General features: G+C 34.6%; 1 protein-coding gene across 1 annotated transcript; it reads left to right on the top strand.

Moving 5' to 3' along the window:
• Nucleotides 1–1,498: 1,498 nt before the first annotated feature.
• LOC141511652 (olfactory receptor 6C76-like) lies at nucleotides 1,499–2,434 on the top strand. Its single transcript, XM_074220763.1, has one exon. The coding sequence runs from the start codon at nucleotides 1,499–1,501 to the stop codon at nucleotides 2,432–2,434; it is 936 nt and encodes a 311-aa protein (XP_074076864.1).
• Nucleotides 2,435–15,022: the final 12,588 nt, after the last annotated feature.

The following is a 15,022-nucleotide window of genomic DNA, read 5'->3' as shown; positions in this document are numbered from 1 at the left end:
TAAATTCACTTTTTCAAAACAGAAATTATACTTATTATTATTGAAATCCTCCAGGGACAAACTAACTCCCCAAACTACTTATTTTCTATATTATATGATCTTTAAATGTTGGCATGTAATGAAGGTCTATATATATATATATATATATATAATTCCTTACATGATCTCACAGTGCTTTAGTTGGCTGTTCTTCAGGAAATAGATATTTTCAAAAGAATGCTTTCCAAATATAATTGTAAGAACTGAACTCCTCTGTCAGCACAGTTTAGGAAATATAAAATAGGCATAATTTATCAGAGGAAGGTTTTAATTTCAACATGTAGAGGGAAAAGGTAACAAAATATGCAGAAGGCAAGGAAAAAACTTAGCCCATTAGAACTCATAGGTTCTTAGCACTATTAAGAATTTTAGAGATTATCCACTACAAAGCCCTGACAAAATCAGGATTAAATTACTAGAGCTTTTGATGTTATCAGTTGTTCATGCTCAGTCAGTCCTTGAACTATTTTATATTCACTTATTCATTTATACACCCCCATCACTCCATCTACCCTCCCAATCACCCCATCTACCCCCACCCCATCTCCCACAATCAAGATATTCTGTAAGATCCTTGAGTTGTATTGTATGTGTTTTGTTTTTGTAGTCTCTTCGCTTAACTTGATATTTGTAGGACTTTTAAAAGTTTCTTGAATTTTATTTTGACTACAAATCCATTGCTTCCAAAACAACACAGCCATACTAAAATGACTCCCATTTAAATTAGATTTTGTTAGTAGACTTGTCATCAATAAGCTCGTATGGGGCAGCTAAATAGTCCAGTGAATGGAGCACTAGCCTTGGAGTCAGCAGGACTTGAGTTCAAATCTAGACTCAGACACCAATTACCTAGCTGTGTGACCCTGGACAAGTCACTTAACCTCATTGCCTTGCAAAAAAAAAAGAAGTTTGTATAAAAATAATCAATGTTTTTAAATATTATTAAAAATACTAAAAACACTATAACTGCATGACTCTGCAGAGCCAGAAAGGGGTTTTCAGATAAAGAATCAAATTATATTATCTGCTTATACAAACACTGGAGCAAGGTAGAACCATCTGAGTAACTTGCCTGAGGTCACATGCCTAGAAAGTCTTAGACATGGATATGGATCAATAATCTTTCCACAGTTGCTCTATATGTGGAATCAGCTGTGTTGTTTTTTGTCCTTTGTTCTTGAAGAGAACCATGATATCAGGGAGGTGATGCCATGACCTCCAAGTGAATTGGATTTAAGAATCTGATACCCAAATGAAAAAGGAAATTCTCTTTCTGGATTTCAGCTCTGATAACTTACATTTTAGTTAACTCTTTTTTTCCTCTGCCTTTGTTGTGACTTGTTTAATAGTCTGTGAAAGCAGTATGTTTAGAAGAAAGTTGTGAACTTACTGATATGAAAGTTCATTATTGCTCTCTTGTTTCCACCTTACAGATCTGTAAAATAATACAGAGTCAGTCATGATAAATCACACAATAGCAACAGAGTTCATCCTCCTGGGACTGACTGATGATCCAGATCTACAGGTCTTAATTTTCCTTTTTTTGTTTTTCACCTACATATTGAGTGTGACTGGCAACCTAACCATCATCACCCTCACCCTGCTGGACTCTCGCCTCAAGACTCCCATGTATTTCTTTCTCAGGAATTTCTCCTTATTAGAAATATCTTTTACATCTGTATGCATTCCAAGATTCTTGGTCAGTATTTTAACTGGGGATAGGACAATTTCCTACAATTCTTGTGCAACTCAGTTATTTTTTTTTATCCTCTTGGGTTCAACAGAATTTTTTCTGCTAGCTGCCATGTCCTATGACCGCTATGTGGCCATCTGCAAACCCCTACACTACACAACCATAATGAACTCCAAAGTTTGCAACCAGCTTGTAATCAGTTCTTGGCTGGCAGGTTTCCTTATTGTTTTTCCACCAGTCATCATGGGCCTTAAATTGGAGTTCTGTGAATCCAATATCATTGATCACTTCACCTGTGACTCTTCTCCCATGCTGATGATCTCTTGTACAGACACTAGAGTCTTAGAGGCCATGAGTTTTTTCTTGGCTGTTTTCACACTCTTATTTACTTTGGTATTAGTGATTTTGTCCTATGCATACATCCTTAGAACCATTCTGAGAATCCCTTCCACCCAGCAAAGGAAAAAGGCCTTTTCCACTTGTTCTTCCCACATGATTGTTGTCTCTATTTCTTATGGAAGCTGTATCTTCATGTATGTAAAACCCTCAGCAAAGGAAGGGGTAGCTATGACAAAAGGGGTAGCAGTGCTGAATACTTCTGTTGCCCCCATGCTGAATCCCTTCATTTACACCCTAAGGAACCAGCAAGTGAAACAAGCTTTTAAGGATGTGGTCAAAAAGATCTTTAACTCAAATGCATGATATTTTTAAATTCATAATTAAAAATACAAGGAAAAATTATAAGTGTACAAGAGAAGACCTTTGAAAATTTGTTCCACTATTTCTCCTCTTCCTTTCCCCTTCATTACATTCTTGTTTCTCCTTTTCTAATTGCAAACTATTATTTTTTCCATTTAAATACCAAAATAAGATTCTTTCTGAACATAAAAGTAGTTTTAATCTATTCATAAAGCTTTATATTCTAAATGGACTTAGCAAAACTTTCCTAATTGAGTATTGTCTTTCAAAGTAATTTATTTTGTGAGAAAATTATTTTAGTAAAGTCACCATTACTATCACAAAACATTTGTTGAACCTTTCTTTAGGAATATCTTTGAGATAAGTACGTAAGCCATTCATTGCCTTCCAGTCGATACTGACATGCTATGGAAGGCTAGTATTACCTTTCTTGATTATTCAATTTATTCAAAAAGTAATTTTCATCTCTTCTTAGAAATGAAATTCCAATTCATGTGATGGGGATTTGCCATTTATTGAGGCATGTCAAGAAGGTAAGAAGGAACATAGAGACAGACACGTGCAGAAGCCTTTTTAGGAATTTAGATATCATCATTCAGGTGATACAGATTCAAATAAAGATATTTAATAATATTTAATAATTGTTTTCTTTCTCTTTATGATTATTCCCATGAAACAAAAGAGAACGTTGAGTGGGACAAAGAAAAGAGATGGATGGAAAACTCATAACAAATAATGAATGTTAGACTGACCAATTACCTTATTAGCAATCAGTTATTAAATATTACTTTTTTCTTTAGAAAGAGATTAAAGATTGAGTGAAAGCCATTCAGCCTTGTGAATATGAAGGTTTTTAAAGCATAGCAACAATTCCTGGAAACATTAACTGATCAAAGCTTTCATTTAACCTTAGAGGGTAACTTGAGTTAAATGAACTGGACAAGTTTCTTTGTGTCTGGATTATGGTAGGTCTTTAATAAATGCTTATTGGCTGAATGATAATGATTGAAAGCTACTAAGAAGATACTCAAGTATACAAAGATGTTTGTTATATATTACTGTCTGATAACCCTACCTACAGTTGCCCTTTGAAAATATTGTCAATTTTATTTACCTTGTAGATGCATTGGTAAATTCTGAATCTGTCATCTCAATTATGTTTTGAAACTAACTCCTCAAATGTATTTAATAACAATTTATTTTCAATTGCTTAAGGAGTTTTCATTTGATATTTCCAAAAATCATAATTTAAATAGTCAAATTATGAAATAAGTCAAAGCTATGAGTTGAAGAATAAAGTATCTTTCAACAGGGTAGCAAACATGCCTCTATGTGGAATGTCTAGTATATTTTCCCACCAAACAGACTCAGGGAATTTTATAATATTAGGAAAAGGGGGGGACAGGTGAAGTAGGAAGGCCTGGTCATTAGACCCCAGTGAGCTTTGGCAACCTAGGCAAAGAAAACCACTTTATTTTGGCTTTTTTTACCTTCATACAGTGAATGTCAATGGAAGGGTAAAAGGATATTCCTTTCCATGGTGGGGACACTTAGGGTGTTGTTCAGTTCAACTTAAGAAGAAATAGCTTTAGAGTAGTAATAGAAGGACATTACCAAATTTTTTACTGGAATTTTTATTATTAATTGATATTTCATTTGGTATTAACAAGCTTACAAAAGCAATTTTCTGTCAAAAGGAATTAGAAAAACTAATTCAAATTGAATTGAAAAGAACAATTAATCCATTCCCAATTAATCTTTTTTCCAAACATCTATACTATGTGTAATCTCTAGAACAAAGGAGTAATGCATCATAAATATAAATAGAATGCATCAAACCACCACCAACAAATTTAGATCACAGAAAACAAGCAGTTAGAAGTATCATTCAAGAAATATACGATGAAAGAATCAAGAAATATATGATGAAAGAAGACAGTGGATCAGTCACCTAATAAGAGCAAGAGATAAGAAAAGGGAGAATGATAGATGGATAGTCTATACACTATCTTAATAACTACCTATGGACAAGAGTTCTGGGGGTATACTCACAGCTCTTTTGGGTGGACCATCTGTGGAGGATTAAAGGAAAGAACTCAGATGATAATCCCATAGGATAAGAAAGTATGGATGCACCAAGCCTTGCACTACATCAATGAAATAATTGATACATTGAAATATACATATATATACACATGTGTTTATGAATACATATATATGTAGTGAATATAGATGATAGAAATTTGTTAATATTAGAGCATGCAAAGAAGGTGGGAAAAGAAATACGACCAGTCTCAGAGTCAAGAATGGGGCAGATGGGAGGTATAGTGGAAAGAGTCTAGGCCTAGAGTCAGAAAGACTCTTCCTACTGAGTTCAAATCTGGATTCACATACTAACTAACTCTGTAAACATGAACAAATCTTTGCACCCTTTTGCCTTAGTTTAGTTAAATACAAAATGAGCTGGAGTAGGAAACTGCAAACCACTCCACTAGCTCTGCCAAGAAAAACTCAAATGGAATCTTGAAGATGTTGCTACTGGTTGTTTCCTGAGTTTGATAACTGCCCAGAGAGGAATCCCAACTCAGACTAAGGAATTCAGATTTTAGAAAAAAGACAGATATTATTAAAGGAAGTTACAACACATTAGGAAAGTGATAGAAAAGTTAAGAAGAGTTTAAAGAGAAGACCACGTGGATTGCTGATTGAACTGGTCAGGCCAGCTGACCAGGGTTTTCAGCAGGAGTCTGTAAGGTCAAAGAGAGGGAGCCCCTCCTTAAACTCTCCTTCAGAGTCCTTGGGAGGAGTGGTGTGAACTGAGAGTGACCCAAGTCCTACAATGGAGATTTTGTCTTTGGGGGAGGGGTCTCTTTTGGGTGGTCTTGGAAGTTTCCAGCTCCTGTGCTCCCTGGCTGCCCCACCAGAAGACAATGAAACCCAAATCAGATTGAAGGTCAGGCCCTCAAGTGGTCTAAATTAGCTGATAAAGGAAGAAGAAAGATTCCCTCAAAGTGCAAGAAAAAGATTTACAAAGTTTGGCTTCACCTGATCTCATCACCCTCTATGTCCACATTTCTCTGCATCAAAGGGTTGGACATGACTGAAACAACTGAACAACAAATCAGAAAAAAGAAAATCTTTTTTTTTTAATATCACTCTCATACAAGCTGACTGTGTGATTCTGAGCAAATCTCCCATGTACCCCCAACCCCCCAACCACACCTGGTATCAACCTGCCTTGGTAGAGGAAGTTTCCTCTTTGCAGAATTCCCTAATGCCAGAGAACTGAACAATAGCATATTTTAGATTGTGCTCTCTATCTGTTAACAGTTTATTCAGTGTTCAAACACAACACCCAAGCTTGACAAAAGGCTTCCATTCTATTATCCCAAATTAATAAAATGGCAGCAAATATCAAGAGAATCTGAGATTTCCCAAAACTCATTAATTCTAAAAAAGGAGTTCAAGATGATAGCTTGGAATGGATCACAAGTCACAGGCTGCAATAGAGGAAATGGATATTAATTAAATGAATATACACTATGGACAACATAACTAAATCCATTTTGTTCTGTTTGTCCTTTAGTGTATATGTTTGTGTGTTTGTGTGTGTGTGTGTGTGTGTGTGTGTGTGTGTGTGTATTATTGAAGGGAAAGCTTAATAGTTTTACTTCTACAAAAGAAAACTCTGAGAATTTAGATAGCTCAAGGATATTGTTCCTTTCTCCTCCAATCCTATCCTATAAATCAAACACCTATTGGTTGACTGACTGATAAAGAAGGTCTGGTGTAAATAATTGTGCTTGTAAGAACACATATAAGAAATAAGATTGTCTTTTGTTTCAATAAGTATCTTTCTGGCCTACAAGATTACCTGTCCAAACCAAAGTGAGTAAGAAACATATCTCATTTTCCTAGATCCCATAGTTTAGAAAGGACAATATATAAATATTACCTGTGGAAGCATCAGACATTTCCAACAGTTGCTGATGAAATGAATCACACTCTCAATAATTATTTTAAATCATTTTTCCTATTTGTCTATATGCACTAATAGCCATTGACAAGTGGCTATTCAGAACACTATTCAGGCTTTGTGCAGTACAGCTCCTTTCCAAGATTCTGGCTGATATCCAGCCCTTTCACGGGTCAAGAATGCCATAACTTCACTCCTTTAGACAACATCTCTGAGGAAGACAATTCTCACAAGGAGAAATTCAGAATTCCTAAAGAACAATTCCCTAACATACTTAAGATTCCTACCTCCCAGCTGAGATGCAGATGCACCCAGAAGACTTTGTTTTCTCTTCAAATCTAAGTGAAATGGAAAAATATTTATAAAAATTAAAGTTGCCCAGGTTAGTGAAGAGAAGATAAAATACCTAAACAACAGTATGTCAGAAAAAGAAATTCAACAAGCCATCATTGAACTCCCTAAGAAAAAAATCTCCAAGGCCAGATGGATTCACAAATGAATTCCACCAAATATTTGAGGAACAATTGGTTCCAATTCTATATAAACTCTGGAAATATTGGTGAAGACAGAACTGCGCCTAACTCTTTCTATGCACTAATATGTGCAAAAAAAATCATAAATAAAATCTTAGCAAAATGATTACAACAAATCATTACTAGTATAATACATTTTGACCATGTAAGATTTATCCCAGGAATGCAGGGTTGGTTCCATATTAAGAAAACTGCTAGGATAGTTAATTATATCAACAACAAAACTATCAGATATTCTATGATTATATCAATAGATGTTGAAAAAGCTTTCGATAAAATACGGCACCCATTACTAATAAAAACACCAGAGAGTATAGGAATAAATAAGCAGTATCTCTCTAAAACCATCTACAAGACTTGAGAAATTCCCAATAAGATCAGGGGTGAAACAAGGATGACCATTATCACCACTACTATTCAAAATCATATAAATGTTAGCTTCAGAAATTAAAAAAGGAAAAAGAAATTGAAGGAATTAGAATTGGGAAAGAAGAGACAAAAACTCTCACTCTTTGCAGATGACATGATGGCATACTCAGAGAATCCCAAAAAAATCATCTAAAAAACTACTAGAAAAAATTAACAACTTTAGGAAAGTTGCAGAACATAAAATAAACCCTCATAAATATGCAACTAAAAAATTAGAGAAAGAACAAATTAAAAATCCCCAATTAAATACCAAATTAGATATTTTAAAAATTAGAGGAGAAATTAATAAAATCAAAAGCAAAGAAACTGCTGAATTAATAAATAAAACCAAGAGTTGACTTTATGAAAAGCTCAATAAAATTGATAAAGCTCTGATCAATTTAATTAAAAAAAAGAAAGAAGAAAACCAAATTGCTAGTATCATAAATGAAAAAGGTGAACTAACCACAAAAGATGAAATTAAAGTAATAATTCAAAATTATTTTGTCCAGCTGTATGCCTATAAATTTGACAATCTAAGTGAAATGGATGGATATTTACAAAAATATCAAGGAGATTAACTACCTAAACAACTCTATCTCAGAAATTCAACAAGTCATCATTGAACTCCCTAAGAAAAAATCTCCAGGGCCTAATGGATTCACAAGTGAATTTTACCAAACATTTAAGGAACAATTGGTTCAAAATCTACAGAAACTCTTTGGAAAAATAGGTGAAGATGGAACTCTGCCTCTTTCTATGACACCAATATGGTGCTGATACCTAAACCAGGAAGAGTTAAAACAGAGAAAGTTATAGACTTATCTCCCTGATGAATATAGATGCAAAAATCTTAAATAAAATCTTCGCAAAACAACTACAACAAGTTATCATTATGATAATTCATTATGACCAAGTAGGATTTATCACAGGAATGCAGGGTTGGTTCAATAGGAAAAATTTCGGAAAAATTTCAGTACAGTTAATTATATCAATAACAAACCTATTAGAAATCATATGATTATGTCACTAGAGGCTAAAAAAGTTTTTGACAAGATACAGCACACATTCTTACTAAAAACACTAGAGTGTGTTGGAATAAATGGATTGTTCTTTAGAATAATACACGATATCTATCTGAAACCATCAACAAGCATTATATGCAATGAGGATAGGCTAGAGGCATTCCCAATAAGATCAGGGGTGAATCAAGAATGCTCATTATCACTGCTACAATTAAATATCATATTAGAAATGCTAGCTTCAAGCTAAGAATGCAGCCAAAAATCCACTATCTGGCAAAGCTGAGCCTTCTCTTCCTGGGGAAAAGATGGCCATTTAATTAAATGGGAGACTTCCAAGATTTTATAATGAAAAGACCAGAGCTAAATAGGAAATTTGGACATCAAACAGGAGGCTCAATACAAACATAAAAAGTTTAAAAAATGGTAAAGGAAAAAAACTGCTATCCTATAAGATGAAAAAAGCTAAATCCCTACCTAAAAGAAAGACTCTAACTCTTGAGAATTGTAACTCTATTAGAGAGAATATACTTAGCCAGAAGCACAGATAGAATGATTTAAAAACAATGCCTCCTTAAAAATGGGTACAGTAAGAAGATTGGAGGATGGAGGAGATTAAATGAGGTAAATCTCATTAGATCAAGAGGTAGAAAAGACCTATTATAATAAAGGGGAAGAAGGGAGGAGGTGATATCCACCTGAATCTTCATCTCATCAAACTTGGCTTAAAGTTAATTTACATACATTCAGTTAAGAAACCTATCTTACCTTTCAAGTATTAAAAAGGGAAAGGGGGAGGGGGGACAGGGAGGGGAGAAAAAGGAGAACTAGCAGAAGGAAGGGAAGGAGGAAGGGGAAAAGGGAAAAGGGGAAAGAAAGGCAATGGCAGTTGATATAGGAGGGCAAACACACTGAAGGTAGTGGCATTCAGAAACAAAATATTAGGAATATAGATAAAGGGAAAAAGGGGGGTGCAGAGGGAAGATAGCATAGAAGGCAATAAAGAGTTAATAATTATAATTTTGAATGTGAATGGGATGAACTCTCCCTTAAATTGTAAGTGAATAGCATAGTGTATTAAAAGCCAAAATTCAACAATATGCTGCTTACAAGAAACTCATTTGAAGCAGTGAGATACATACAGTGTAAAAGAAAATATTGGAGCAACATATGTATTTGCTTCAGCTGAAGTGAAAAAGGCAGGAACAGCAATTCTTATCTCAGACAAAGCAGCTGCAAAAAAATAGCATTAAAAGAGATAAGGAAAGACTCTATATCATTCTAAAAGGTAACACAGACAATAAACTAATTTCAATACTAAATATGCAGAAACCCAATGGTATAGCATCCAAAATCTTAGAGGAGAAATTGAAAGAGCTACAGGAAGACATACAATGCAAAACCCCACTAGTGGGAATGGCTTAACAAACTTGTATATTTATGTCATGGGACACTATTATTCTATTAGAAACCAGGAGAGATGAGAATTTAGGGAAGCATGGAAACATTTTCATGAACTGACACTGAGTGAGATGAGAACCAGAGAAACATTGTTCACCCTGACGGCGGCTTGGAGTGATGATCAACCTTGATGGACTTGCTCTTCTCCTGCTGTCATCATGGCTCTAAGATTGTTCATAGTCAGTACAACATGGTTGTCCTAGTACTCTGAACTTTTGAGAGGAGTTTCTTCCTTAAAATTGATCATTTCACAGTGATGTTGTTGGTACATAGTTCCCTTGTTCTACTCCTTTCAAAATCATTTATGGTTTCTTATAGAACAAGAATATTCCATAGTATTTATGTACCATAACTTGGATAGCCATTCCCCAATTGATGGGCATCCTCTCAATTTCCAGTTCTTTGCCATTACAAAAAGAAATGCTATGAATATTTTGGAACATGTGGGACTTTTCCAATTTTTTTATAATTTCCTCTTGGTATACACTTAGAATTGGAAGTATTGGGCCAAATGATATGAAGAGTTTTCTTGCTCTTTTGGCATAGCTCCATATTGTTCTCCAGAATGAATGGATTTGTTCACAACTCCACAAGAGCGCATCAATGTCTCAGTCTTCCTACAACCTCTCCAACATTGATCATTTTCCCTTTTTCTCATCTTGGCCAATCTGATAGGTATGAAGTAATACCTCATTGTTATTTTAATTTGTCAATATTGATTTGGAACATTTTTCATATGATTAGATATATAGCTTTAATTTCTTCATTTAAAAGTTGTCTATTAATATCCTCTGACCATTTATCTATTGGGAGATGACTTGTGACCTTATAAATTTTATGAAATTCTCTCTATGTTTTAGAAATGAGACCTTTATCAAAATTCTTAGTTGTGAAGATTGTTTCCCAGCTTTCTGCTTTCCTTCTAATTTTGGCATCATTGATTTTATTAGTGTAAAACCTTTTTAATTTAATATAATCAAAATCATTCATTTTACAGTTTAAAATATAATCTAATTCTTGTTTGGTTATAAATTTATCCCCTTTCTGTAAGGGACTGTTGTGTGTGGGAGTACTGAAAAGCTTCATTACCTGGTGTCCTCAAGCACTAGAGCATTATTTACTGGTTGATTGTAGAGTGCCACGGGATTGGGAGTGTACCAGGGACTGGGGAGGATATTGAAACACTTTCATTTGGTTTAATAAAAGGAGAACTAGGACATCTTGGAGAACTTTACTCTCTTGTCTCCCTCCCTTCCATCATTTGCCTCGGTAAGGATAGGCTAACTGGCAGGAACCTAACTCTTCCTGAGCAGCTAGTCTAGCAAGAATATAATACTTTTCCCTAGATATGATAAATTATTTCTTGTTCTATTAATTTATCTATGATGTCGCCCTTTATGTCTAAATCCTGTACCCATTTTGACCTTATTTTGGTATAGGGCAAGTCTAGTTTTAACCTAAAATTAAACCTTCCAACTTGACTCCAAAATGTTATACTTCAGTTGACTCTTGAAATTTTCCCTTCTCAGTATCTTGTATGATAATAGGTAAAGCAGAAGTTTCTCATTAGAATGGTTTAAAATTAGTCACTGAACTCTTGATTTCCTTTTGGTTCTACCTACATATTTAGCAGAAGTCAAGTATCAGCCATCCATAATCACAAATTAGTGACAGAGTTCATTCTCCTCAGATCCATACCTACAGATCTTCATTTTCTTCTTTCTGATTTTCACCTACATATTGAATGTCATTGGCAACCTAAGCATCATTATCCTCACCCTTCTGAACTCTCACCTCAAGACTCTCATATATTTCTTTCTCAGGAATTCTCCTTCTTAGAAATATCATTTACATCTGTCAGCATTTCAAGTTTCTTGCACACTCTTTTTCCTGGGAAGAAGACAATTTCCTATCATTATTGTTCAGTTATTTTTTTCTTTCCTCCTGAGTGTAACAGATTTTTTCTGCTGCCTGCCATATCTTATGACTGCTATGTCACCATCTGCAAACCCCTACATTACACAAGCACAATGAACTCCAAAGTTTGAAGCCAGCTTGTAATCAACTGTTGACTGGTAGGTTCTTTCATTATCTTTCTACCAATCGTTATTTTTCTCTACAGTTCTGTGACTCCAACGTCATTGATCACTTTCTTCATCTGTGATAAGTTTCCTATAGTGAGGATGCTTTACACAGAAACCAAGTTCTTAGAAGTAATGACTTTTTGCTTATCTGTGATCACATTCTTAGTCACTTTGGATTTAAAAATTCTCTCGTAGATATATATCCTCAGAACCATTATGAGAATTCCTCCTTTACAGCAAAAGAAAAAGACCTTTTCCACTTGTTCCTTCCACATGTTGTCTCCATCTCTTTTGGAATCTGTAGCTTTATGTATGTAAAATCTTTAGTAAAGGAAATGGAGGTTATTACTAAAGGGGTAGCAGTAATGAATATTACTGTTGCCCAGATGCTGTACTCCTTCATACCCTGAGACACCAGGAAGTAAAACAAACCTTTAAGGTCATGTTCAAAAGTATTTTTTTTCAAATAAATGAGCAATTTGATTGATCTTTTTACTGAAATAATTAATTACTCTATTATTTCGTGTGTAATCTCCTTTTCCTAATCACTACAATCAATATCTGTGGTCCTCATTCATTAATTCCCCCCTTTTTCATTTCTTCAACCATCATCTTCATCAATATTCCCTAAAGACATAAGGAAATAAAATGGGAGATATTTTCAAGCATGCCTCCCAAAACTTATCAGTAAGATCTTTCAAAATAATCATTGTTGACAGGTGTGCTGTGTTAGTGATTCTAACAGCACCCAAGATTTTAGCTGTTATTTCCTGTGGGAATTGATGGCATATTTATAACCATGGGAACCATGGAAGCAACATTTCAAGATTATCTTGTCATTCTTCATTTCCGGATCAAATTTTATTATTTTTTTCTTAATTTATTCAGAAATTTTCTGGAAATTCTCAAAAGTCAATTTCACAATAATATGATAAATATTCACCATCTTAATAACTTTACTTCTTTAAGAGGAAACTTTGGTAAGGTGGATAGTTCAAGGGTTTTCCCTTTCTCCTTAATCCTATTCTATAAACCAGGTTCAGTATCCTTTGGTCTATTGTAAGTAGGAAGGTTAAAACATAAAATGATAAGCATTGGCTTTTGTTGTAATAAGTAATTTTTCTGCCTAAAAGCCTACTTGCCAAACCAAAATAGTGGGGAAGAAGTACTGCTCTTTCTCCTGGCTCAGGTAGTTTTGAAGAGCACTGCATAAATATCACTCATGGAAGTATGACACATATTTCTAAGAGTTGCTGGTGAAATGACTAACACTCTGAATATTTTTTTTAAATGAAGTTTCCTATTTTGTCTGCATCCCCCTCTGGCTAATGGCAGTGGCTATTAAAAACTCTACAACAGAATTATTACAGTATAATCACCCTCCTTGATTCCTACTGACTTCATAGCCTATGATTGCCACAGCTTTCCGCCTAAAGACATCAAAACTACTGAGGAAGACAATTTTTCCAAAGAAGAATGCAGAATACCTAAGCAACAATTTTCTAATAAGCTTAGGGAAGTCTCCTTCCTCCCAGTCCAGGTGCCAATACATCCAGAAGATTTAATTTCACCCTTAAATTAAACATCAAAGTACTTCAGGATTAATGGAAGCATTCTTTGGAGATTGAGAGGTCATGTATGAACAGAGCCCAAAAGGGGGGAAAAGGAGGAAATCTGAATTCTCAAGAATCATATAATAAAGGAGGAACTTTCATTTCAATTTTATTAAATTCTTTGAATCGCTGTCAAAACACTGAATTTAGGTAAATGTTTAAACATGCCCCATATAAGGAACTAGTCTCTAAGACTGTGGTCTCAAAACTTTACTGATCCAAGGCTTATCTGCTTTAAAAAAAAGTTTCAGCATTTAAACCATAGTATTTGTAAATTTTCATATTTATATAGATGGTATACTCCCCAATATAACATCGTGTACATTAAAAAAGATTTTAAGATAAAGATGAAATAAAAATATTTTAATATACTAGAGTGATGGTTATGTAATTTCAATCTAATATAGGAAAGACTACTAAAGTAGAGAAAACTAGCATCTTTAATGAAGACAAGGGAATTGCCAAGCGTTCACCATGTTGCAGTACAATTCTGGAGTGCCTGAGGAGGAGGAGGAGGAGGAATATTAGGATAGATGGATTAAATTGAGTACAATTCTTGGTGAGTTAGAACTTTCTATCTCAGTTGTCCTCAGGTGTAGCAACTGGAAGTGACCAAAGAAGCAACAGAACCAGTTGCTTAGGCAATTTGTCTTTCTGGGCTTGAGGCAAAGTCAGTTCATAGCTAATTGATTTCAATAATGACTAAGAAGAATGACAGGAGATATTGATATGTTAATAAAGACAATATTTGACAGCAAATCGGATACATGCAGTGAGTTTATCTGGAGAAATGAGAATGATCTGAGGTTTTGAGACTGAGAGACAAGGAAGAAGTCATTTCCCACAACAGTCCCAATTATAAAGGTGAAGAAAGGCAAGGATTTTGTAGAATGAAAAAATGAAAACTCTCTTTTGAACAAGTGAAGTTGCCTATTAGAACATGGAATTTCAGGTGTTTAAAAGAAAACTGGTGGGTGTGGCTAGGTGGTGCAGTGGATAGAGCATGGGTCCTGGAATCAGCAGTACCAGAATTCAAAGTCAACCTCAGACACTTAATAATTACCTAGCTGTGTGGGCAAGCCACTTAACCCCATTTGCCTTGTAAAAGCCTAAAAGAAAATTAGTGATGGTAGACCAAATGTGATGGTAGATCAAATGACAAAATCTTGGAAACACCCTGAGAACAGTGCCTGGACATAGTAGGGAGTTTAATAAATGCTTATTTCCTTCTCTTGCAATTCAGGAAATAGAATACAGCTGTAAATGTGGGTGTAGTAATAATCTGTATTGGGAAAGATAACTGAACTCATGGAGTATATTAGATTATCAAATAAGATTATATATAAGGAAAAGGTAAAATTACTGAGAAGAGAGCAAAGGAAAAATCATATCCTACCACAGGAAATCTCAAGAAGGACCCATGCCTGAAAACTTTCTTTTATTAAACTCTAAGATGAAGAATACATTTACTGTGTTCCCCTGAGATAAAAGATA

This window comes from Macrotis lagotis, chromosome 2 (assembly GCF_037893015.1).
Source record: "Macrotis lagotis isolate mMagLag1 chromosome 2, bilby.v1.9.chrom.fasta, whole genome shotgun sequence".
Classification (NCBI taxonomy): domain Eukaryota; kingdom Metazoa; phylum Chordata; class Mammalia; order Peramelemorphia; family Peramelidae; genus Macrotis; species Macrotis lagotis.
This window is presented reverse-complemented; position numbering and strand designations above follow the sequence as displayed.